The 27359-nt window shown below is 32.0% G+C and overlaps 2 protein-coding genes across 13 annotated transcripts in view; one reads left to right on the forward strand and one right to left on the reverse strand.

Moving 5' to 3' along the window:
- On the forward strand, positions 1-18607 carry LOC148625982 (uncharacterized). Of its 3 annotated transcripts, XM_088569490.1 has the most exons (12): positions 1-250; positions 1381-1447; positions 2137-3093; positions 3765-3803; positions 5360-5411; positions 6543-6613; positions 6995-7097; positions 7320-7466; positions 12506-12537; positions 13834-13933; positions 17258-17310; positions 17971-18607. In XM_088569490.1, the coding sequence occupies exons 3-12, from the start codon at positions 3048-3050 to the stop codon at positions 18159-18161; spliced, it is 834 nt and encodes a 277-aa protein (XP_088425616.1). In that variant the 5' UTR covers positions 1-250; positions 1381-1447; positions 2137-3047; the 3' UTR covers positions 18162-18607. The 3 variants fall into 3 exon arrangements, with proteins under 3 accessions (XP_088425616.1, XP_088425617.1, XP_088425618.1); XM_088569491.1 differs by lacking the exons at positions 1-250; positions 7320-7466 and adding an exon at positions 750-961; XM_088569492.1 differs by lacking the exons at positions 1-250; positions 1381-1447; positions 2137-3093; ... (3 more) ...; positions 6995-7097; positions 7320-7466 and adding an exon at positions 10523-11078.
- Positions 18602-27359, reverse strand: part of LOC148625983 (uncharacterized) — a 58640-nt gene continuing 49882 nt past the window's right edge. For all 10 annotated transcript variants that reach the window (XM_088569481.1, XM_088569477.1, XM_088569487.1 and 7 more), the window contains one exon: positions 18602-27358. In XM_088569481.1, coding sequence (XP_088425607.1) covers positions 26892-27358 — 467 coding nt within the window. In that variant the 3' untranslated portion in view covers positions 18602-26891. The remainder of the gene's footprint in view (position 27359) is intronic.

Raw genomic sequence — 27359 nt, forward strand, 5'->3', positions numbered from 1 at the left:
TCTGTTCAGTGACCTGATGAGGAGTCAACAGAGACTGGAGGGGACGCCCATCAATCGGAAGATATCATCATTGTCAACGATAGCCAGTCTGATGTTGAGGATAACAGAAGCGCTTCAACAGACCAAGAGGAGACAACTCAGGAAATCAACCATTCTGGTAGTGATAGTTCTCCGGATACAGATGCAGAAGATACACCGGTTCTGAGACGTTCCACCAGAGAACGGAGGCCACCAGAAAGATTTAGATCTGGTGAGTACCTTATGACCAAGTCTGCAATAGGAAAACCACAAAGTGACTGGGAAAAGAGAGTTAAGTTCATTACAACTCTAGTTTCTGATTCTAGTTTACTAAAGGATTTGCAGACAGAGGCGGGGCGTTCAATTCTCAAGATATTGGAGACACATACCTCACCTTAGTACATTAATGAAATGCCGAGACGTCATTTACCGGCCCGGGGAGTATGTGGCAGAGTGGAATTTAACCAGGAATTGACTGTGGATATAATATTCATTTAATGTTACTCTTTCTATATATTTATGTATTGTATTTTATTTATTATATGATATATGATTTGAGATTAATAAACGAATGGTTTATATGTTTATTCAAACTTACTCACATTTATATTAAAATGTATACATATTGTTACTTATATCAGTGTAATTGATAATCATTTACTTTGACTGATGGATTTACCTATCAGCTGATGAGCTATTTTTAGAACTCTTTATTTCTCATTTATTTATTGGTCAATTCAGGTCACATGTACTTTAAAATTCTCTTTGGGGTTTCCTTTGGAATGTGAGTATTATTCTCTTTGAGTTTGCTGAGCTGGATGGCAGACATATTGATTTCCTTGAGATTTTTATAACTTAGTCTATAGTTTCTGCCTAGTATTTCAACAGAAATCTACTTTGGAAGTTTGGTTGTATTGCTGAGTTTCTGGAACTTGTATTTGAGGTTTGTTTCTATATTTCTAGCACTTTATCCCACTAAAATAACTTTGTCTTAACTGAGCAGCTAGTATGAGGTTGAATGTTTAGTTTGAATTTGAGAATGAATTTGCAGTATGAAAATGAACTGAGTGAATGAGTAAAATCTATTTAAACCATTTAAAGAGACAAAATGATATAAAGGATTATAAATATTTAAAATAGTTAATAATTGAGCTATTAAACCAAAAGTTTCAAAAGAGACAAATCTTGAATGAATGTGATTTCTTATAAATAAATAGGATATAAATAATTGATTAAATGGTTAAATTTTAATATGTTAAATAATATTGTTATTTAATGATGTACTCAAAGTGTTTTGTGTTTGTAATGAATGTTATTATTGTTCCATGAACACATCAGTTATGAAACATATATTTGCTTCAGGTTTTGTATGATGTGTCATACTGTTTTATACCAGACAGTTAACCTGACCTTTTCATCTATTTGAGAGGTAAGCAGTAAGTTGTGTTTTTATTATAATTTTTTGTGTTAACATACCATTTGTGGCAATGTTTGGCAAACTTATGTTTTGCTGTTATTTTAAATCTTACATGTTGCATACAATTAATAGAGTATAAGAGATCTGTACAGAATACTATTATGTCAGAAGTTACAAAATTATATTGGTATGAAATTTATGTCAATCATGAATAATTATAATTCATACATGTAGACGCAAGATATATTGAGTCTTAGAGACAGACAAATACATGAAAACATAATCTATATTTTATTCTAACAATATTGTACAGGTTGACTGAATATGTTCTTTATTTAAAAAATAGAGTTATCTTTCCTTTCTCTGTACTTAAAGTATTTTATTGTATTACAGGGTCAATTAATTTATTTGTAAAAGATTCCAATCTGCCTTATCTATAAAAGAACCCTAAACCATCCATGTGTATTTTGTGGATCCCAATATGGTTTCATAACGTCAACATTAAAATTCAGATGCATGGCAACCATGACGAAATCACTATTCATCAAAAAACAACAAATAATAACTTCATGTATTAATCACTACTGTAAATAATGAAAATAAGTTTATTCAAAGGTTCAATTAATTCATGGAATGTTATTGATATCGTTAAGATTATGTAAAATAGGACCATTTTTGGACCTCAATTTTTTGTTTAATAGTCGAGCACTGGTACGTCTATGTTGGTGTTAACCTCTTAGCCAGCTCAAAGCCAGCGAAACAGCAACACGTGTGTACGTAAAATAACGTTATTGAAATGTTCCCTAGTAATATTCAGTCTAACAAGATACATGTCTATATTCATCAGAAACACTCTCTTAACATGTAAGTCCTACAGCAAGATACTAATAGAGAAGCCTTTTATTTTTATCGATAAAAATATGCTATTCCTGCCAAGTTTTTATCAATTGCATGCAATATTCAAGGAAAAATTGAAAAAGTTACTCGTACTTACGCGTTTTACTCCGCTATTCCACTGGCTGTTAAAAAAATACATTTTTAAAAAAAGATAAAGATTATATAATTCAGACCGAAAAATGTCCTTTCTAAAATAGGAAAACCAATCATTTTGTGATTGCATGCAAATCAGATGCCCCATCTTAATTTGCATAATTTGTTTACGCAATATGGGTTATATGTAAAATATTATCGGAATCTATGGAAAAATGTTATATTCCTATACTTCGTTTATAGCATGAATAAGATCTGCCAAAACTCTAAAGGATATAGCTGAAACTACTTGTGAGGTTAGAAATGATAATTGAAGAAAAATTTTGAACCTCGTGGTGAGCGCTTCTATAGGCAATGCACAACCTATCGTATGAGTTTGAAATATCAGTTTATATTTTCACTTTCCTGTACATTGCTTTGAAAATTAACTGCTTCAAATTAGTTATCTTATGCAGCTTTGTGTATCTAGTAATTAAGCCTTAACATTGCAGGTTGCATAATCATTTTTCTTCAGTAACAAAGCCAATTTGACATCACAAGTTATACAGATGTGTGTTGAATTAAATTATCGTTTCATCAATCTTGTGCTCTGAGTCTTTCACATACTAATTTTAATTTTTTTATGAGTTTACATCAAGACGTGGAAGAAGAACTACTAATAAATGGAGGTAAGGGCATATTGTTGAAACATTTGGAAAATGACTCAAAAACAGCACCTATACTTCGTACAAGGATTGCTACATTACAAAATATAAATGACTGTTTTATTTTTGTCCATTTACAGAAGTACTATAAGACTTCGATAGGTTTCAACTATGATTGGTTTTCATGCAAAGGAATTTTTGTCTAGGGGTATACTGTAAGGAAATCAAAAAACGTTTTATTTTCTTGTTTTCTTTGCCGCTTTGATTTTAAACATAACTGTTAAACACTTAAATGTATACTAAATAGGCAATTATGATATCGAACAAATATAGAACAAATCTATATATCGGCACCATAGTTTTTTTTATGGTCTAATACATAATTAGCTAAAAATGATATGCGAGACATATATGCCGTTCCTTACGACTTAAAACCCGATAAAACATTGGTACCACTATTACACGTAACTGACTGGTCGTTTTTTATTTGATTAGATATCATGATCTTGTATTAATAGTTATTTGCATGAAAGACAAAATAGAGTTTCTTTCAAAATAGTTTAAGGGTGTGTACAGTATATGAAGAATATAACACCTGAACTATTTTTGAATCTCAGTTTTAATGTTTATTGAAGTATTTATATCTTGAAAACTGGTAAAGCCGTTTGGGTTAAATAAAACTTTCATCTTTTCAGTTCATTGTCGACAACAACAAAAGACTAAGGTGCGAAAAGGTATATGGATTTAAATAATGTTGTATTGACATATTGCATCATATATAAGGTTTTCTGTTTATCATAATAGTACTTTCGAAATAACAAATTTTCCAGATACTCTTGAATGATTACGGCTATTCATCTTAAGTAAAAAACAGATTGAATTAAAAATCATTGCTCTTTTACATCTAAGGCAATACAAGTCGAAAGTTTCAGCCTTGCTTTTGAGTTTAACTTACGTCGATACTACTGCCTTTGGTTATATTTGGATTTTCGCGGATAATATTGTATAAAAAAGATACATTTGAACTGATAAAGACTTCCTGGTAATCATCGGAGTTTCCGGATTTTACAGAATTATGGTGTCAAACGGTCAAGTTTACAAAACAAAAATGATATGGTATTTCCGTCATGAAAATAGCTTTGTCGGTGTGGAAGAGTTTACTTCATTTAACGGATGAATTTACAATGAATGTATTGTTGTATTAAAATCCACGGATGGTTTGATTCATATATATCTATTTCCACGAACAAATAAAAAAAATTAAAATTAACACATACACACACAGAGTATGTTACACAGTATTAATTTCATCATAATTATTTATTTTAAAGCAATATATGTCATCTGATACATTGTACTTAAAATTAGGACATTTTGGTAGTAATTTTATTTTGGTGTATTCTGGTGCATTATTGGATTTTATTTGATTATACATACCAAAAAGAAAACGATGCCATATGAAAACAATTTTAAAGCCGATACAAATTACTGCTTGGATGAGTGAGGACGAAAACAAGTTTAATGTTGTAATGTGGCTGTCCTACACATACACGGCTTTTCATTAAAATTAATCGAGATAAACTGTAGATTTAAATCATCATTGGTAGCGTCTAACTTTTAGGACGATTAATGATTGTTTGTTTCAACTTTTAAACAAGGCGAAAAATCAAACAAACAAACAAACAAAAACCTGGTAATCCTCATTAGGCTTTGTACTAGTTGACGTCTACTTGACACTCTCTATATTACAATGATATTGAGCTCTGTAGACTTGTTACTATCTTCAAGTAATATACTGATTAATTACCAAGACATGTCATTGGGTTGCAACAAAATGAGATTTTTTTTCATTTTAAAATGCTGACCATTCTTTTCATTCTTTGTTTTAAAATTCATTTTTGACTACCTGGTAGTATTGATCAATGTCGATAAGACATATGTTGAGCTAGAATGTGTGTTTATGTAGTTTGTAGTTACTCTTCGGTCATCCTGAATGCCTCTTTTATACTTAACCATCTTAAGGTTGTTAAAGTTGGTTCTGTCAATTACGGTTTCACATTAACTGGTAATTTAAGTATCATGCTCTCAATATCACCAAAACGTAATTTAAACATAACATAAACACTCCATAGTGTTACATGTACATATTTCAGTCATAGAATTTTATTATCTGTTTCAGTATTATTTTATAAAATTTCCGCATTTTAATTATCCAGTTATTATTTGAGTCGAATGGCGAAATACAACATTGCAATAACGTTAATTGAATTATGTGTATTATTTTTGACAGCGTTAACGTTGCGTGAAAACGACACAGGAGTTTGTCGCAAAAAAAACAAAAGGTGGGTAAGTTACTTCAGATAAAGCTTATTGGATTATGCTTTTATAATATTTACAGGATTTTGTGTGATTAATACAATACTGTTAATTTATGACTACTATGAAATTATTAACGTTGCAAATGTTGTTTTAAAAAATTCAATTACTTGTTTGTTTTTGTTTTTTTCTGAAGTTGCTAAAAGGTACACATCTACTTATTTTAGGCGTCTATTTAATACGGTTGGCAAACTTATGATGGGTGATACATTTCTAACACAAAAACATTCTTGCCGATGTTTAGCTCAGCTGGACGAAAGGCCATGTGAGCTATTGCCATCACTATGTGTCCGTCGTCCGTCGTCGTCGTCCTTACACTTTTTCAAAACATCTTCTCTGAAACTACTCAATAGATTGTGCCCAAAAATTGCAGGAATGTTTCATATGGTATTTTTACCAATCCTTGTGTGAGGATTCTGATCTTGCAAAAAATATGGCCATTAATACTAATAATTTCAGAATTATGAAAATTACTCAAAAACAGTTTGGTTTAGCTAAATTCTGGTAGGGGTAAAATTGTTCAGCATGATGGGATTACCCACATGTACGTGAATGCCGAAATTTTGAGGAAGATCAGATGACAAATGATTTAATACATTATTGTACACGTACGCACTGCACGTACTGCTAAAAGGTGACTAAGTAGGCACCACACTCTATGGTCAAGCTATTGACATCACTTGGCGTCCGTCGCCGTCGTAAACATTTTTGTTTGAAAATTCTTCTCCTCTGACATTACTTTAATAATTTGAATCAAACTTGGCATGAATGTTCCTTGTGGTTTCCTACATAGACCTGGTGCGGGGAATTTCGGATCCGTTGAAAAAAGGGCTGCCTTTACTTAAAATAAAAATAGGGGTCAGACAGTTGCTTTTCTCGTGTATGTCTAAAACCGTTAGGTTAAGCCATTCCTGACACTAGATCAAAGCGTTCAGCATGATGATATCTTTCTGTGGTTGAATTTTCATACTAATCTGTTAAGCCATGTTGAGGTTAAAAGATGGCACATCGTGAGGTAAGATCCATTGACCTCAGTTTACACTGTATAAATAATAATCAAATTTAAGAGGAAATCTTTTTGAAAGCTTTTTTTTCAGAAATGAATATTTTCTAGCTTGTTGTGCTGGTTTCCACATGGTGAGAATTAATTCAGAATATAAATGTGAGAGTAAGTATGTTTATACTTAATTATGATAATTACCAGCTTTAAAATAGTGATAAGTAACTTATATTTGATATACAAGTTAACTCCATTTGTTTTTTGTTAGTGATAAACATCACATAAGACCACCACCAAAATATCATTAAAATTAAAAATCATAGGCTTTGTAAACTTCATATCACAAAATGAAAGGCGTAATGCATGATGGAAAAGCTATACTGGTCAATTTTCTAAAAAAAAAGTTAAATTCTTTTTGACCGTAATCAAATTTCCATCTTATTAAAAATGCATATTTTCTACTACATGTGTATTACCGACTGAAATTTCTTCTTCTTTATTACGTGTGTAAGAATGAAATTAAAGTAGAATTTCAATTTTTGGTTTCAGCATGTCCAAATGGATTCTTTGGTACAGACTGTTTAAACGAATGTGAAGAAGGATATTACGGAATGGCTTGTAAACACAAATGCAACTGTACATCAAGCGAAGTGTAAGTAACGTTTTATCATCTTCTGTGATCCGAATTATATGTGTCTAAGTAATTATCTTTACATTTAAATTTATAAACAATATTAGTTTTCATTCTAGTGTGACATTAGCTAATTTTTGGGACTAGGGGTGATGTGAAATGCTGCATCATGTTTTTTTATAGTTCATCTTCGCCGCTTTTTTTGCCTATCCCAAATTAGGAATATGTTTTGTACTTTTTCAGTCTACTTCTTTGTTACTGGGGCATACGTGCACGAGCTATTGGTGGCTTTGAGCTGACATTTGTGATCACGGTGGGGTTGGTGTCTAACATATATACCATATTCATTTTCGTTATATTATATATCTTTGATGGAAGGACCTATGGAAGGTAAACAACTTTCTTTTCAGTTACACCAACCTTACTAGTTCACAAACCTTAATGTTATAGGTTTTATCCATATTTCAGTTTCCGCTTCCTTCGGCAAATATAAAGACATCAGGCATACATTCTTGGACAAGCATTGTTCGTAATTATGGAATTACAAAGAATTCCTCCCTGAAATACTGTAAAGTTTAAAGTGGTTATGTTCGCATTTGTGTTAATTTCGCATAATTTGACATGAAATATCCCCGAAATTAATACCAACGGAACAATTTCCTTTTTCTCAATCCATGAAGAAGTTAACACGTATAGTACAGTACGGATACATTTGTATATAAGTGGTTGCTAATATATGCACTTGTGCGCTTTCAAAGCACGATAAAGCTACTGAAAAGTCTTATTTTTCTAGAGTGCGGTTTTTACTTCTTTTTTTTTTAAAAATGTCAGACATTTACATTGGTTTTCTAAGATCAGTTTAGAAATGAGCACTAGTCTACTTGTGTCTGTGGATATCCACTATCACTAGCACATTGGACTTTTAATAAGACTACCCATCTATAAATTTATTTCATGTCAGTAAAAAAAATGTCAATAATTTCAATTGGATAAAACTTTTTTCACGTAGTATTAATTAATCTGTAGTAAATAGTTTTACCAGTCAATACCGCGATGTGATAATGCCCGGTTAAAAGTTCAGAGTTGCATCACCTTGTTCAAACGCATTCGTGATCAAGCAGTTGTCAGTGTAAATATGGCGAGCCACACGTCTACTTCTGATGCAGTAACACCATTTACATCGCTTTCTGAAATAAAGAAAAACAAGGATATGGTTCCTCAATGAAATAACATAATAGTTGTTGATAAACTGGTCTACATCGTGATATTAAGACTGCCTGTAGGACAATGGTATTGACTGTGACAGCGATAATTATCGCTGTCTTAGTCAATACATGTACCACCAGGTTTGTTAGTAATGGTCCGATTTTACTCATCGCTAAATTCTGGAGACACAGAGTTGTTCACATAATAATTATTACATATACCACGCTTTTTACGACAAATGTATCTAGTTCACATTTTCAAACAAAGGTTTATTAACATATTTCAATGAGTCAGGCGGGGTATATATGTTTTGTAACATCACGTGTAGCCAATGAAATCGGTCGTTGGAGTGCTATTCTAGTGCTCTTTTAAAATAGAACCGTTAAAGTCTCATTCCACCAATCATTATACGTAAACAAATATATGTTCGTAGAAGACGTAGGCTGAAGATAAATTCAAATGTACTTAAGTAGTTCCTCAGACTATTTGAAATGATTTTATTTGATTGTTGTGTAAAAACATTGTTTGTCACACTACTTAACGCGTACACCGAGGAAAGCACTCAAAATAATTTCAACAAGTCAATGATCATGCACAAAGTAGTCCTATACTTTAATTTGTATTTGCAGATTGTCCATATAAGGAAAATAAGGGGTTCTCCCTTTTATGTATTTTGATTTGCGGAGTTTATGCTATGAAATAACGTTTAAATCCTTATGTTAGACCATAACCTACTTCTATAGAAAATGAAAACAAAAATATTTTCTGTGACGTCAGAATTACGGATTAAACATACACATATTGTATTTACGGACAGTATCTATATAGTTATAACTTATAATTTCATCAATATTAGTCTTCATTCTTCAAATCTCATCAGGCACGAGACCGCAATTAATTTTCAAGTGCATTTCAATATACACATTTGAGCAGATTAAAAAAATTCCACCGGCGCAAACTGAATAAAACTTCTCTGGCCTAAAGATATATACAAACAGGATTTTATATATAAATTGTAGAAAATTTTACCATCATTTTCTGAAATTAATACATATAATTCGGAGATGGGGTAAACATGACAAATGAACTGAGTTAAAAGTCCTAAATTTTAACCTTCTTCCATTGAACCAAATCACAACTTTTAATCAGAATTAATTAATGAAAAAAATCCCATGTAATTTTAACCTATTTTCTACCAATTAGAGGCAAAACTTCAGCAAATAAGTTTCCAGTAAAAATATGAAAAAATGTGGAAGGTACCTACTACCAAAGTTGGAACTATATTCGTATACAACGAAAACCGAGGGGAATTAATTGTGTTCTCGTACCATCAGTTGATTTTGACGTCTTTGTTTTGTGATAATATACAATAAGGAATGGTCTGGTAATATGTAGGCGAAATCAAAATCAAATTGGCATATGTCGGTAAGCGAAGAAAATGAATATGTGAGATAAGCTTTATACGTATACCTTGAAAAAGTATTTTTCGTTTTGTTATTGTCTGCTCTATAATTACATAGACAAATAAAACAATGGAAGTAAAAGAGTATTTATACGTAAAAAAACATGATTTATGAATTGCTTTATGTTTTACCAGATTTTATGTGTCATGCAAATGATATATAGATTTTCTTATTAAAGCTGTACATTTGTTGCAAGATTTAACTTGGTTTATAGCTGCCTCTTGTGTTATCATGTATTTCACGTAATATAAAGCATTACATAAGGTTTAATATCTTTAAGGGAGCAAAGCTTTTTACGATCTTGACAACACGGCCTTGTATGATGTAATCACCCTCTTATCTATATTGGGAAAAACAATTTATTTCCGTTAATTTTGTTGTCGATGGTCAGATTTGTCCGTTGGTGTTTTACGGACTCTCTGTTGATGATAATCACTTGTGCTAAGGACATTCAGACTTACATTAAGGGCGTTGTCTTTTTTCAATACGCTTTTTGGGGTAGATTTTCTGTACTTTTTTTAAAAATATAGTTTTAGGCTTCGAAAAAGTATTACGCTTACTATGTTTATCTGGTCATTCCTATGACGTAGGAAACCATATTCCCGGGCGGAGTATAACTCTTTTGGAACAAACCTTTTAACGTTGAGTCGGTTGAAAATTCATAATTTTCCGGTTTTCGTCCACTTCTTCATATAAATCGAGTGAAATGTCTCTATTGCCACAACCGTTGACAACCAGGTTATATTGTTTTTTTTGCAGAAGGGAGTTGGTCACCATTATGACAGGATATATTGGGGATTAATCGAAAATCGGTTTTAAAGCTACCTTTCCTAGTGTGACATTAGCTAATTTTTGGAACTAGGGGTGATGTGAAATACTGCATCTTATAGTAATCTTTGTGTAACCTATAATCAGTTTCTATATTATTTTTTAACAAAGGACTCAGACTTTTTTTTAACTTATTTTAGGGGTGTTTAATTGTGTATAATATATTCCACAGGGCCAAATTTCAAAGGGAGAGAGTTGTGATGACGACAATTTACTGTAACTTCGCCGCTTTTTTTGCCTATCCCAAATTAGGAATATGTGTTGTACTTTTTCAGTCTACTTCTATGTTACTGGAGCATACGGGGGGCAACTACTTCTTTGTACTTGTGTATAGTATTGTGTTTGGGTCAGTTGCAGTCTGCCCTGTTGTGTTCCTCGCCATTCATGCACGAGCTATTGGTGGCTTTGAGCTGACATTTGTGATCACGGTGGGGTTGGTGTCTGACATATATGCCATATTCATTTTCGTTATATTATATATCTTTGATGAAAGGACCTATGGAAGGTAAACAACTTTCTTTTTAGTTACACCAACCTTACTAGTTGACCAACCTTAATGTTATAGGTTTTATCCATATTTCAGTTTCCGCTTCCCTCGCCAAATATAAAGGCATCAGGCATACTTTCTTGGACAAGCATTGTCCGTAATTATGGAATTATAAAGAATTCCTCCCTGAAATATTGTAAAGTTTAAAGTGGTTATGTTCGCATTGGTGTGATTTTCGCATAATTTGACATGAAATACCCCCGAAATTAATACCAACGGAACAATTCCCTTTTTCTCAATCCATGAAGAAGTTAACACGTATAGTACAGTACGGATACATTTGTATATAAGTGGTCGCTAATATATGCACTTGTGCGCTTTCAAAGCACACATAAAGCTACTGAAAAGTCTCATTTTTCTAGAGTTTGGTTTTTACTTCTTTTTTTTGTTTTAAATGTCAGACATTTACATTGGTTTTCTAAGATCAGTTTAGAAATGAGCACTAGTCTACTTGTGTTTGTGGATATCCACTATCAATAGCACATTGGACTTTTAGTAAGACTATCCATCTATAAATTTATTTCATGTCAGTAAAAAAATGTCAATAATTTCAATTGGATAAAACTTTTTTCACGTAGTATTAATTAATCTGTAGTAAATAGTTTTACCAGTCAATACCGCGATGTGATAATGCCCGGTTAAGAGTTCAGAGTTGCATCACCTTGTTCAAACGCATTCGTGATCAAGCAGTTGTCAATGTAAATATGGCGAGCCACACATCTGCTTCTGACGCAGTAACACGATATACATCGCTTTCTGAAACAAAAAAATCAAGGATATGGTTCCTCAATGAAATAACATAATAGTTGTTGATAAACTGGTCTACATCGTGATATTAAGACTGCCCGTAGGACAATGGTATTAGTCAATACATGTACCACTTGGTTTGTCAGTAAATGGTCCGATTTTACACATCGCTAAATTCTGGAGAAATAGAGTTGATCACATAATAATTATTACATATACCACGCTTTATACGACAAATGTACTAGTTAACATTTTCAAACAAAGGTTTGTTTATATATTTTGATGAGTCACGCACTAGTTAACGCGTACCTCGACGAAAGCACTCAACATAAATTCAACAAGTCAATAATCATGCACAAAGTAGCCCTATACTTTCATTTGTATTTGCAGATTGTCCATATATGGAAAATAAAGGGTTCTCCCTTTTACATGTTTTGATGGGCGGAGTTTATGCTATGAAATAACGTTTAAATCCTTATGTTAGACCATAACCTACTTCTATAGAAAATAAAAAAAAAATATTTTCTGTGACGTCAGAATTACGGTTTAAACATACACATGTTGTATTTACGGACAGTATCTATATAGTTATAACTTATAATTTCATTCGAGTGAAAGTTTTAAAAAATACTTTGTAGATGCAACAAGACAACTGGGTGCCAAAACCAAGGTAAATTTATCGATATAGAGACATGTGTATTGACGTAAACAAAATAAAAACAACCACAACAACGACAAAAAACAAAATACGGATGAGGTTTAGAGATTTTTCCGGTTCGTATACAGTTTTTATTTACTGCCATCCTAATCATATTTTCAAAATCAATATATACACGACGTGTTCCCAACTAGTGGCACCCGATGTGAACTAACAGGTAGTTCATTGGGGCATTTTTCTTTTGCCCGAAAAAGGATGCCTTTTGCGCCAGTTTACTTTTCGATTTTCGTAGTTTTGCACCAGAATACAGGTAAATTTATATTTGATATTATCTTAGTCCTACATCAGATGCGTGCGTGATTTGGTTATTATCTGTACTTCACCATTAAAAAAAATCTTTCTAATTGGTTGTTGATCTCTTTGGTAAGTATAATTTAAAAAAATATATAAGAAATATAAGACTTTAATTTTAGTTAAACAATTTAAACAAAGACACTCCTCCTTCTTCCGGGTTTGAGACTGTCAGGTTTCCCTGGCGGAGTTAATGTTCATTTCAAAACAATATTTTTATATAGCATGCAGATAAAAGGCAAAACTATCTACTCTAATCGTTCAGATTATATTTGTATTTGGTGCAAAAGGTAGCCTGTTTCTGGCGAAAAAGGACTACACGGATTTTTTTAGTGCAATTTAAAAACTTGTTTATATCCAATTGGCGTAAAAAGGACAGTGCCGTTCATTTAAAGGTAGGAAAGTAGGCGGAGCCAAAGTGTTGTACAATCTTTCATGAATAATAATACTGTGATTGCCTTTTAATTGCTTGATTGAACGATTGCAATAAAATATGTTTAAATTTGAGACAAAATGTGATAATAAAAATTTTCCACTTTTATGAAAGAGTAATCAAGAGAACCAAAACCTAAGCGGAAACCAAAAGAATGCAATCCAGGAACAAATCTCATGCACTAGACAAAACAAGCCAAAGAACATGAAATAATAAAAAAAAATACATGCATACATACAAACATACAAAGTAACACAACTAAAAGATTCAGACTCCACTAAAAACTGGGAGCAGATGAACCGATAGTGTAAGTGTCTAGGTCTGTTTTTCTAGAAACATTCGCCGAGCTGCTCATAAAAAGTCAAGTCCGGGATAGAAGAAAGAGGAACGTTAAAAAATATACGCTGAACAAATAAAACGACTAATGAGTGCATGCGCATACATGCATTGTTTTATTCTATAGCCAAAACTTTTAAAAAGTATCAATTCATGGTAAATTGTAAATAACATTTTTTTAATTTCAGATGATAATAAAAGTTCTGATGAATCTATTAACATTACAGTTTCTGTAATCGTGGCTGTGTTGCTAATAACACTAGTGGCGGCCATTGTAATCGTTGTTTGGTGAGAAAACGTTAATAATGATAACTGTAATAATATATCAATTAAAGACAAGAGTAAACACGTTGCCTCCAAAGCGGTACTTATCGCAAATGCCAAAACTAAACTAAAAACTTAAATAGTACATGTACATTTGCATAATGTATCTCCTTCGTAGAGAAAAGAATAATTTTCTATTTCATTATATGAACACCCTCCGCTTATCCTCTTATCAGTGTTGTTTTCTACACTTGACCTGTCAAAAACGACAAAAAAGTCAGTGGAGTGAACATGTTTATAGTAAAATAAGTTTACGTTATCTTCCCTGTATCAATTTGATCCGATGGAGCAGTGTAGCGAATAGAGTCGACACATTCATTTCATTCACACGGGAAAACAATCTACTTATCCTGAAAGTGAATAGGTCGCTTAAACATGATAAGTAGACTTTGAATTGTGGGTGAAAAAAACAAGGCAGTCGCCCGAATATCTTAGTTATAAATTATAATGAGAATAGGTATGGTGTATATGTCAACCCACCGGGGTGAAAATGACTGCCCAATGTCACTATTAGGTCTTCAATGAACAACGAGGAATCCCTCATACCACATGGCAGGTTGCAGCTGGCCAAAAAACATCATTATGCATAGTTATAGTGAAATAGTTGCACTTTTATATATTCACGTTACATAAAAAAATAAACTAAATGTGAAAACGAAACAAGAGATATAGAGGCCAGAAATGCCTCATTTAGGACAGGTGCACATACAAAATGCGGCGGGGTTAAAGTAGTTTGGCCTGATCACAACCTTCCCCCTTTAAAATCTGGCCACTGTGGAAAAATATCACACAATTAAACACACCTAAAAATCAATTCAAAAAGGCCTGAGTCCCTTGTTACAACAGCAATAAAGAAACTGAATATAAATTACACGAGTATACAAATTAAGGACTACTAGCAGTTAAGTGACATGCCACTCCAGATCAGATTAAAATAATTTTAAGGAAATCTCCGCGTGCGATGAAATAGACCATGCAACACACGTAAGTCAATTTAATATCGTTTTAATTAAAAAACAAAACAAACAAAAAACAAAAAAAAAAACAAAACAAAACGAAACAAACATTCAAAACAGGAAAAAAAACATGTAAACACATATATTATACAGCTAGGATATTCGTGAAATTAATCAAAAATCACTTAATTTTGGATTATATATATAAATTTTGTTAAATTATATGGACTAAATTAATTTCTCGGGTTTAAAATTTTCTAATATTTATCATCGAACATATTTTATATAACATATAACATCAACCGCATTATACGAGCACACAGTTTGTAATGCAACCGCTGTAAAAGCAACACCACTTCATTGCAAAAAAGTCTAATTTCCTATTAAAAACAGTGATTTTTCATAAATAACTGATATAAATGAATCGAATACCGCACCAAGTACATTGACCAATGAATAAATAGCGTTAAAATACGTTTATCTCGAATAATACTGTTATAATAATAATAATATTAAGTTATATACGTTAATATCAGTAGATATGGAGATTTTAAACTCTCTGAAGAACCCAAGTACGCCCTGAGGTGAAACCGCAGGATGTACAGGGTACTGAAGTGTGTAAAAAACTCTCTAGCTACAGATATTAATGTGGATACACATGCAACAGTTTTATCCCCTGGTCTTTTCCCAAATAGCAACATTTAGGGGCAAATGGAAACAAGTCTGTAACGTTAAAGAGATGTTTTTCTTCTTTTTATTAAAAATAAATATTAAAAATCGAAAATTTGGATATTTTTGGCAATAGATAGGGAACTACCTTCGGTATAATCCTACAACTACCAAACTATTCAACATTCATCTTTCATAATAAGAAAAATCGGTCAACTTAATTTCATGGGGAACGTTGCGCGCTGCAACGTCACAAGTGTGTGATGTCGATGTGGGTCATATGAATAATTCATGGCATAAAAAGAGGAATAATTGACGGAGTTTTATAACAGAAATGAATTACAGACGCGTCTTATTAACTTACAGCATATATCAAACTATTGTAAGTTAAACATTAGCCTTTTAACTGAGAGATGATGCAGTCTTTCATATTTAATCGAATATAACAATATTGTTATCTCACCTCAGATCTATTTCCAACTTATTTATCAACCGTATTTGCGATAAGTGCCGCTTTGAAGGCAACGGGTTTACCTGGGTGTAAGAGGTTTATGAAGCAACCATGTACATAGGAAACCAAACCTTTATTTAAAAAATCATATTCATCAAAAGTTACATGAACGTTTGGTATTCTAGCCTGTTTGTTAGTCTGTTTGATCTATCTGTGCCCACAATGGGAAATAAATCCTACGTATTTCCCGTGTTTGAGTAGTAGATACATAAAAAAAGGCATTGCTCATGATGAACGGTATTGCGAATACAAATTAAATGTTTATGGTATACATTTGATTCCTTTGACGCCCAACTACTTAGCCTAAAGATTTTGACGAGTCATAATTTTTGTGAATTAAAGTTAAATCAGTCAGCTATGGATGGCTACATCAATATAAAGCACAAACCTGCTAGTACATTCAAACATCAACATTAACGCTCTACCTAAAGTTTCTGTAGGAAATATTTACTTTTTTCGAATGTAATCATTTATTTTCTTCAGTTGGATTTCATGTGTCATCATTTACCTTCTTTTGTTAACATGTGCCTTTCAACAGAATGGTGACGTTTTTTTTAATCTCACGTCAGAACAAATAAAATATAGGGAATTCATAAGCATAATTGATTTTACAGCAAAGGAGAATACACTTTGTTCTATTTAGCTAAAACATTGCCATGAAGAATTATTTATGTGCCTTAAAAATCATTACCACACTGCAATGTTTGCTTCGGGTCCTACAAAGAAGTTGCTTATGTTGATGGCATTATCGATGAATTGACTGCCTTCCGGAAGTGATTTGCCTCTGTTATTCGCAATGCCCTCAAGTCCTCGCCTGCAGCCGTAGGCGTATTTTCAACGGAGCTGGCATTATATTTTCCCCTTTGGTACTCAATTCATATATCACGCTTGTGCCCTGTATTAAAGCAACTATTGTATAATTTTACGATAAGTCTATATATAAAATTGTTGAAAGGTAAAAAAAAAAAAAAACAAAAACTTATATATACGCGTGCTGTAGTGACTAACATATTTGTACTCCTACCATTAGTTCCTACAGAATAAGTTTGAAACTACATTTATGTGATTCGATTTCTTTTTTTATTTTGAACCGGTTTTGTTGCAAGTTGTCGTTGAGTGTTAAGTATTTCTAATAAAATGTTTTTTTTACAGTAAGAAGCGTTCAGCTGGTTTAAGCATCGATCTTTCAGAAATAAGAAATATTTGTACGTATTTTAAATTTATTTCAACTATTAATCTTACTGATACAGTGGCGGATCTATAGAGTTCAGGGTTCGGATCACCTCTGTATTGATGTTAATTTAATGCTTTGTTTGCAAAAGCGAGCTCATTATAGCCTAGAACCTCCCCTTTTTTCTTGAATCTCTCTTTCCAAAATTTCTGAATCCATCCTACTATGATTTATCAATTATATAAAACTCCATTGCAACTACTCAAGAAAAAGGCTACAGTAATTTTATGAGCTCTAAAATTTGCCATTTGTTAGACATGTTTTGTTTGGAAACGTACGTTCATCAGTGACGAAGATATGGTGCAGTCATATTCATATTACGCGGAGAAACGTTTGTTTTTTTTTTCATAGTCATATAAAAGCTGTGTGCCTATTAAAATTGCATAAGTTAATATGATTGTTACGTTATAAGAACACATAGTTAAATCAGAAGGCGGAATATATAGTTTGAAAAATAAAAAAAACATTACTTATATTACTTAGTAGCATCCACGATGGGAAAAATACGACCTGGTGCTACTAAGATTTTATCTGTTACACAAAATTAAAGTGTTTCACTAATTTGACATACTAAAATGAGTAGCAATATCATTCAATGCCATGTATTTTGATAGTTTTTTTTCTTTTCATTTAGGGAACGATACGTTTGTCAAGCGCGCATCGGAATCTATCCCAGAAGCTGACGATGTTTACTCTGAAATAAGAGATAGCATGATGGTTGAGAATTTAGATGCAGAATACCCACGCATAAAATCAACGTACGGAAGTCCTTTAGATGAAAAACATCATCACTGCAACAACGTTTACAACAAGCCAATAGATTAGACAATGTTTCTATCCCAACACCTTCATTCCATTGTATATATACGCATTGTCATTCATATTTTCGGTATTTTGAGATATGTCGAGTAAAAACTTGTGTTGAAAACTTTTTTATGTATGCCACATAAGGTGAAGCAGTGAGATTCAAAAACTCGTGTTTTATATATATGACGGATGAATCGTGATTGCATGGGATGATGTTTGTAAATCGTTACATACGTTCTGTACATGTATACCTATTATGAAGTGTACTCTACTTTATCTTGACACAATATGGTAACACGTATAAAATGTAGGTCTATTAGTTGGTTTCGGAATGCTGTACATTTATTCTACCTTCCCTTCGTGTAAAGATGAATTTACGTGTATATATATATATTGATAACTGGAATTTGAATCACATGTATTATAACTGCAAGATTTAAGTATATCAATAAATAACGTCACTTGAAGAATCTTTATTTTGAAATAAACACTTGCTGATAACACATTACACAAAATACGTAAACACATACCACAAAAAAACCGAAACAAAAAACTGCCAAAGAGAAATCACTCCAATAAATACAAAGATAAATGTAAATAAAAAGCTTCGCCGAGCGGAGCATGATACGACCGCAGTGGTCGACCCCGGAACAGTTGGGGCAAGTGTGGACACAATATTAGTTTTTGACACACTTAAGCATACGGATTTACAATTTATTATGGAAACATCAAATGATTTGGACACAAATTTTAAATATTTTTTTTCAAAATCAGACGAAGAATTAAATGAAAAGGCAGTAACTCCTACATAGCTTAACAGATTAAAACGAAAATTTTAACACAGATAGATTTCATTATGCTGAACACTTTAATGGCTAATGGTTGAACCTAACAGATTTGGAGAAATATGTGGAAAAAAAAAACTCCTGTCTGACCCCTATGTTCTACTTTTAGTAACAGCGGCAATGTTTTTCAACCGATCAAAAATTTCCATACAATTCTATGCATGATACCCCAAGAAACATTCTTACGAAGTTTGGGTCCAACTGATCAAGTAGTGTCAGAGGAGAAGAGTTTTGAACAATTGTCAACGATGACGGGCGCAAAGTGATGGAAATAGCTCACATGGCCCTCGTCCAGGTAAGCTAAAAAGTCAGGTTTTTTTTCGGTTGTAGCCCCTTTGACTCCTCATCTCCGTAAGAGATACCTGAAGACAAGAAATTTTATGAAAAAAATCGAAATCGACCAAAAGTATAAAGTTGACCCTCCTTAACTTGAAAACGACCCAAAGCTCATAAAATATTCAGATACATTGGTTTTGCCAGAGTTTGATAAAGAAAACACAATAAAAAAGAATAAGTAAAATCGAAAAAAACAAACAAACAAACAAACAAACAAACTAAACAAACATTTTACATGGGTTTTAATAAAAACACCTTTTTTTAACCTTTTGGTCCCTTTTTCTAAAACAGTAAGGGTCACAAAGTACCAATTAAATAGGAACCTTCCTTTAGTAGATAGTGTAATCATATTAAAATTTCATAATAATTAGTCAACCCAAGATATATATATATATATATCGCGATGCATATTTGACAGTTCCAACAATCGTTGGGAATTTTTCAGACCTTTCTATACGTTTACATGGCCTATGGCCAGGTGAGCTAAAAAGGACTACTTTAAACAAAATATATAGGGATTATAGGACATTGCCAAAAAACACAGGGATTTTATAGAAATATAGGGTCGGTTGAAGGCCTGTAAATTAGACAATATGTCTACCTAATCTTCCAAGATTCTATTGTATTTTACTCTTCTTTTTTAAATCTTTTCTAAAGAAATATCAACAAGATTTTCGGCATTTTGGTGATATGTCGAGTATTGCTGAATCCTTGTATTTTGCTTGTTACATCAGATTAAGCAGTGGACTTTTAAACAATGTTTTAAATATCTGAACATTGTGATCGCATGGGAGAAAGAGTGTAATTCATCATATGCACGTACGTTCTTTAGATTTAACTCGAACTGGTAACATATATATAATATTGCTTTGCTCGTCGGTTTTAAAAATTTAAAAATTATATTCTTCTTTTCATTTGTATACGCAATATTGTAAATGAAAGCTACTAGTAATCAATAAATAAAAGCACTTCAAGCAGATTCCTTTTATTTTTTATGCATCCCCGCTAAATGGATTAATTGGATAACACATGCATTGCATACCATATACATAAAACAAACATAACACAACAAAAACCTAACAAAAAGCTGCCTATGATAAATCACTGGAGTAAATACAAACATCGAGGTTAAAAAATACAGAAGCACCGGTAGGATAAGCATCCTCTGCTTTTCTAGAAACACCCGTTCATATCTAAAAGTTAAGTGGTTGTCCAGGGCAGAAAAATTGAGGTGATGGAAGTATTTGGTAATATGGGAGAGTAGAAATGTAGCCGCAGCTGTCAACTTTCTTAACCCTAATATATTAACTCAGTGTATAATGAAAATAGCACAAGTCAAACTGGGTACGAGTACAATTTTGTGTAAAAATCAGGCAAGTGGCACATCGTTTTACTCAATTGATTCTTTTTTGCTTCAAATACATCTAAAAATCAACTGAAAAGCTATTTAAATTAATCATGAAGCATTTATGACGAAGATATTTTTTGACTGCTTATATAGAGAAAAAGTGTGAGAAAATTTCCCTGTCATTTAATCATATTGTGTTTCAACTAAATTTGACCTACCAATATCTTTAAAAGGCTAACTTGACAAACACTCTGGAGGTTATGAGGTAAACATACTTGGATAGTGCACAATAATCTGTTTTTTTCCTTCCTCTACAACACCATATACATATTTTGCCTGATTCTTAGACAGAGTAATACTTAAAATTGGAGTATAATAGCTTACATAGAATATATACATGTGTAGTACTTTTTATAGGTATAAAATAATAATGTTAGCATAATGAAATAATATGTGTACATGCATTACAGTGACCATTTTAAAATATTTATGTACCCAAATATCATTTTCATAAAAAATAAATTAAAGAGAAAAAACCTTATACCATGCTTTTAAACACGCATACAAAACAAGTTTTAAGCATTATTGTACAAATTGCTATGTCATCATTTGCAAAAATAGACAAACATTAAAGGACACATGAATGTACATACTACATCTGACAGAATTTTGGTATATCTAGATCTACTCCTTATAACACACTAACAACAATGTAACTCAATACTAACATTCCCAAAATATAAACAGCAGTCGTTGTAAAATCAGACATGAGGTGATCATTTATGTCAAAACCCACCAAACTCACTCGTATTTCTTATTCAGAAACAGTAGCTGATTCATGTAATCATTCATAGTTTGTCAGTTGGTAGTTGCACTTTTGATACAAAAATTATATAGATTGTGTGTGAAATTGGTACTCTGCGAATATTATTATTTTTTACTCGGGTAAATTTGAATTTAGTCGGACATAATTATATGACTATCACAAAAATACAGATCTGAATATAAGAAATGCAGCATATGTAGACCCAAACTGCATCCTTTGCATGGTGGGTTTTTCTATACAATGAATCACCTCCACTACAAGCAATATCTTAATTTTATCTGGATTAGTGTTTAAATAAATAGTGAAATGGTGAATAATAAAAACATTCCCTTTCAGACTTCAAAAATTATTAAATACGTTTATTCCAAAAAAAAGTTTTATCTGAAAGACTCAAACAATTCAAACGACAGCAAGCAACTTATTTTTCAGACAAGTAAGCATATAACAAAGCAACTGTTGCCATCAAAATGTTCATATGATCTTCAAAATAAGAAACAAAAGTATTTCGATTCATCCAAGTGGCTTTGTATTACTACAGGTAAAGACCAAAAAGGGTTTCATCAGTGTTTCTTTGGAAACTTTGAACGAACAAAGCCACTCTTTGAATTATCTAAGCTGCACAAAAAAATAGCAGTTTGTAGAAAGAACATGACGTCGCACACATCCTGATAGATATATCTCAACTTATACAGGAGGCTGATATCAGAAAACACTCAAAACCACTTACATCGTATGCACTATTAATAAAAAGCCACACACTAAATTTGTAATCAATCCACTTATTAGAAGTCGTGACTATTGAGACAAAATGGGGACAGATGGATAGGGTGATTCCAACATACAATTCACTTGTTCAAGATGAAGTAACATGTAAGTAAGTTTGTCTATCATTCCTGTCAAGTTTGGATACCACTGCCTCAGCAAAGCAAAGCGCCAATGTGAGTTTTCCGATGTATAATGTTCCAAATATTGATCCATACAGTTTCAGAGGAGTAACTTTTTTTTACATTTGCACACCTGAAGCTGACATAGGAACAAAAGCGTAGAATTTAAAGAAAACCTTCCATTATAATTCAGAACAAGTTTGATCAAATTCTTAGTTGTATTTTCTGAGGAGTTGATCTTAAAAAAATGATGAAAGATAAACTACAAAGGTACAGATGAGCTATTAAAATAATCAATATGTTAAGTTTAACCAATAAAGATTATACTTAATACATGCGTGACAACTTTGCCTAAAATGAATGTGCATTATTTCATGAGTGTGGTGTGCTAACTAAATCTTCCCAATGTAATCTGTCCCTTTATTTATGAAGGAATGCTTTCATGTTATGCATGAATATTATGAAGTAAATTGTGCCGAGGTTACAAATTTTATGATTAAAAAAAGGATCCATCAATATAACAAAACTAAGCACCATTGTGATTCTAAAGTGTAAAATAAATAAATGCAATAACCAATTATTTTTGTCTAAAAAAAAGAGTTCCATGTATAAAAAATTTCCTTTTTAAAAATTATCAAAGAGAAAACAGAAAAACAAGCTTCAATGAACACAAATAAAATTGACTTGAAAAAATGTAAAAATTAAATGCCATTTTCTGAACACATTTGCATTATCAAAATTAGATGGTATAGATATCAATTAACCAAAAACTTTACACTGGATACAAACACATGGCAAAAAATATGTGCAAATTCCAATATATCAACATTTTTAACACCAGTAAGACCAATACATGCCTGGGCCTGTATCACTGTCACATGTTTGTCAGCACATAAGTCTCTTTAATATATTTATAAACACTTATCAAGGTCCGTGTGACTAAAATTGCGATCAGTAAACCTGTGACCACATCATGTGACAACTGAGGGGTCAATATACTTTACGGATCCCGTTGTTTCATTTGTCAATTATACGCATATTTACATAATACAATAGATGTACACTCCTTGAGACATCGTTTTGGGTTCGTTTAAACGCACGATAGAAGCATTTGTTTATTTTTGTACTTTGATTATTCCCTTGATTTAACTGAAATTTTTTAAATATTTTTTTTTTTGCTATTAGCAATTTATATAACTTCATTAATTTTATTTTTTTCTGTCTTCAATATATGTTAATATTATTATTTTCTGTCCTTGTTTATCGTGCATTTCAATGCATGATGTGAGCTTTCGTACATTGTGCATTTAAACGCACAATAGAAGCATTTGTTTATCGTGCGTTTGGTGAGCGTTTGGGTATCATATGTCATATGTTTGTCAGCACACAAGTCTCTTTAATATATTTATAAACACTTGTCAAGTGCATGTTTACTATTTCTAAAGTAATTTACTAATGAGAGCATAAATTTCTAAAAAAAAAATAAATCAAATTAGTCAATAATAGCAGATAAACATTTTCAATATGTATAAAAATCCAGACCAAAGTTTTAATAATATTGGCTAAAATACTTTTTGATGTTACACGAAGTATGTACCAACATAATTGACAACAAATTGACTGAATTCAACATGCCCCAAAAAGGGAAAAAATAATAAAATGTCTCCATAACCATGATAAAAATAACTGCACATCTTCAATATGTATATAAACATTGAACCGAGTTTAAAAAATGTTATTTAAATACTTTCTGACTTCATAAGTACACAACGTAGAACCCTTAATCATGCATGACGAACAGGCAGACCAATAGACAATATTTGATTAAACTATTTTGTTCAAAACGATCAAATCATTCTTCTGTTTGGCTTTAAAATATTCATTTTCAGTCACAATGCACATGTTTTGAAAAAAAAAATCAGTGTTAACTTTCCACAAGTATTGTATTACAATATACAAATACAAAATTCATTGTGATCAAATGTTTTATAATGTTATCTTTAAGTCATTTAATTACTTTCAGTAATTTTGTAATCATGAAATTACTTTAATCATAAATCATAAAAGTGCAGAGGTGTATGTTGGGCAAGCTTAATGTCTGCTCATAGACTATCCCAACCGTTAGCACAAATCAAACCCATCTATGGTGACATACTGCCATCAGAGTTTTACCAATAAGGTGTACAGTGAACACTGTCAAATCCAATCCCTGAATGAACTTAAAACATGTCTAAACCAGACACTTATTTCAAGTCCCATCATATCAATAAAACATTTTTATAACCATGGTAAACCAAAAACCTGTCTAAACTAAACCAATTCCATAAAGGGATTCAGCTTAGACTGGTTCTATGGTAAAAGCAATAAAAAAATAATACAATGATAAAATTACCAGCAAAACTAGCAAAAAATATAAGAAAAATGTATTAATCAATCCAATCAACACCAAAAAAATCTTTACAAACATATTTACAACTGAATTAAGTGTCCTTATTACTCACTTATCAATAATAAGTACCATGTCAGAAAATTTGATAACAGTAATATTGTTTATATATTTTGCATGAGATATCTAACTTGGCAATAAACAAAGAGATTTATATTATCTTTCATTTCATACAATGTAGGTGTTTTAATCTAAGTTTGATAGAAAGTTTAAATCTTCTTGTCAATTGTCAACTTACCTACATAAGGAAATCATCCATTGGGTGACTGTCATTTAATTCATGGAAGACTTTTCTCTTTTCCCCAAACATCATAATTGTACATGTATGAGCTGTAAACTTCTACTTATCATAAATTTGCTTGAGTTAATTCGTAGAACAGAAAAATAGAAATATAAAAATGTTGATATCATAAATGGAACATACATATATATATAATGCATGATCTTTGGCCATCTAGTCATAACATTACCAACAACTATAAATTCAATGTACCGTTTCACAATAAATCTCAGACTAAGATTTTCCTCAAATCCTTCCTCAACTAAAATTTCAACCAATGAGGATATAAAGAAATTCTCAACATGAAATTTTTTATGAAACCCAGCCCAGAGCAGCAAGTGATATGATATTGCCACAAAACATTGATGGAAAATTACATGTACCTATATGTTGCCCCAGCACCACCACTAGGAGGACTATACAAGATATTACTTGATGATTTATGTATAGCTGATCATGCAAATGTGTCATTTCTGCTTAGGTTGAGTACACTTCCATACATGTACGTGGTAACTGGAGTATATCATATATGGTCATTGGCATTGGATAAAAGCAAATATAAGCCAAATAGTATATATTTAAAGTAACTAGTGCATAGACTTTAAATACGTGATAAAAAAAAGTCATTTCCAAGTTCGTGAAAAAAATGACCATTTTTGGTTGGAAGATTCTGGTATTACTGACCAATATTGAATCCACACATAGATTTAACCAGTAGGAAGGAAATAAATCAACAAGCAGAAATAACGCAGGAAGACAGAGGGACAAATATCAATAGGATTAACAGGAAATTCTCCCTTAAAAAGGAAACTGCAAATTAGAGATAAAAATTATCACAAATGGACAGTTTCCCATTTAAATCTTCCATGGTGCCATATAAAACCAGCTTTTACTTTAAAATGTTGAACAAAAATTCATGTTACATTGAATGTAATGTACTGAAATTACAAGAACAATATTAGCAACTTAATAAAGCACCATAATGGAGACTATAGTTTATCACTGATTTACTACAGCCTGGTCATCCATGTTATTTTTGTATCTTAGTACTGTAAAAGAATTTTTATTCATGGGTATCAAGTTTCATGGTTTAGGGCAAAATTACCATTAAGTTATCACTAAGAGTGCATAATCATATTGACTGGCTAGCCAAAACATGAAGTTTTTAACATGTTTTTGTGCTAAGCATACCCCCACTCATACAAGAAATTGATATCAAAGAGCAACCAAAATGACTTACAACATATGGCCCATCTATATGAAGCCAAACACAAAATTTGAAATCAATCCATCCACTTGGGAGCCAAGATTTTTGTGATGAAAATTTTCTCAACTATTCAAGAAAGTGAAAAAAACTGGGCCAAAGACAGAAATGGCCAAATTTCATTAAACAGGAATTTTTTATGTGCAACATGCCTAAAATCGAATCCAGCAATATGGGACCTGTATCTGATGCTGGATACCAAGCTGTGACTAGCAGTTGCTGAGAAACATGTTACGAAAATAATTTCCCCATCCCCTGACATTCACCATACTATAACCTGATTTTCACATGTGAAAATTAGCCAAAAAAGCAAAGTCCCAGGAAACAAAGTTGATATCGGAGAAAGCCCACTACTGCTTATAATGCAGCTCCATCTATATGAAGCCAACCATCAAATTTGAAATCATTTCAGAGCCAAGATTCAGATGACAGATGGACAAGGTGATACCAATTTACCATTAACTCATTGAGTAGTGGTATCATGAACAACTTGAGTCTCATTAACATTTTAACATCTAGTCAATATTGAACTAAATAAGATTTTCTCCCATAATCGACCAGCCTTTGAATTGTTCTTTTATAAATTGTATCCTCTTTTCCTCTTTCTTTAGCAGCCAGGTAATGATAGTACTTAATATCTACCAGGGGAACTAACTCTTCAGGTATATGTTTTGGGTCTGCCATTGTTACTGGAACAACACGAAATATCTTCTCTTGATCACCTAGTGATTCTATCAGTACCTTTTCCACTTTGTATCGCTGTAACATATTTAGCTTGAAATCTTCCGTGATCAGAACAAAAACATACCTTCCTACACTAAATAATTCATTAGTGGCTCCAATGACAGTATTCCCAGGTTTAGATAAAGGTATTTCCTCTATCAACTCAACTTTTATATCAGACACAATGTCTGCAAGGTGATTCCTGAAGTCTTCGGCTTTTCCCCGGTCTTTATCCATATATATCAAGATGGCATCTAATATATC

The sequence above is a fragment of the Perna viridis genome, chromosome 2 (assembly GCF_037379345.1).
Source record: "Perna viridis isolate PV_CMFRI_1.1 ecotype Kerala chromosome 2, ASM3737934v1, whole genome shotgun sequence".
Taxonomy (NCBI): domain Eukaryota; kingdom Metazoa; phylum Mollusca; class Bivalvia; order Mytilida; family Mytilidae; genus Perna; species Perna viridis.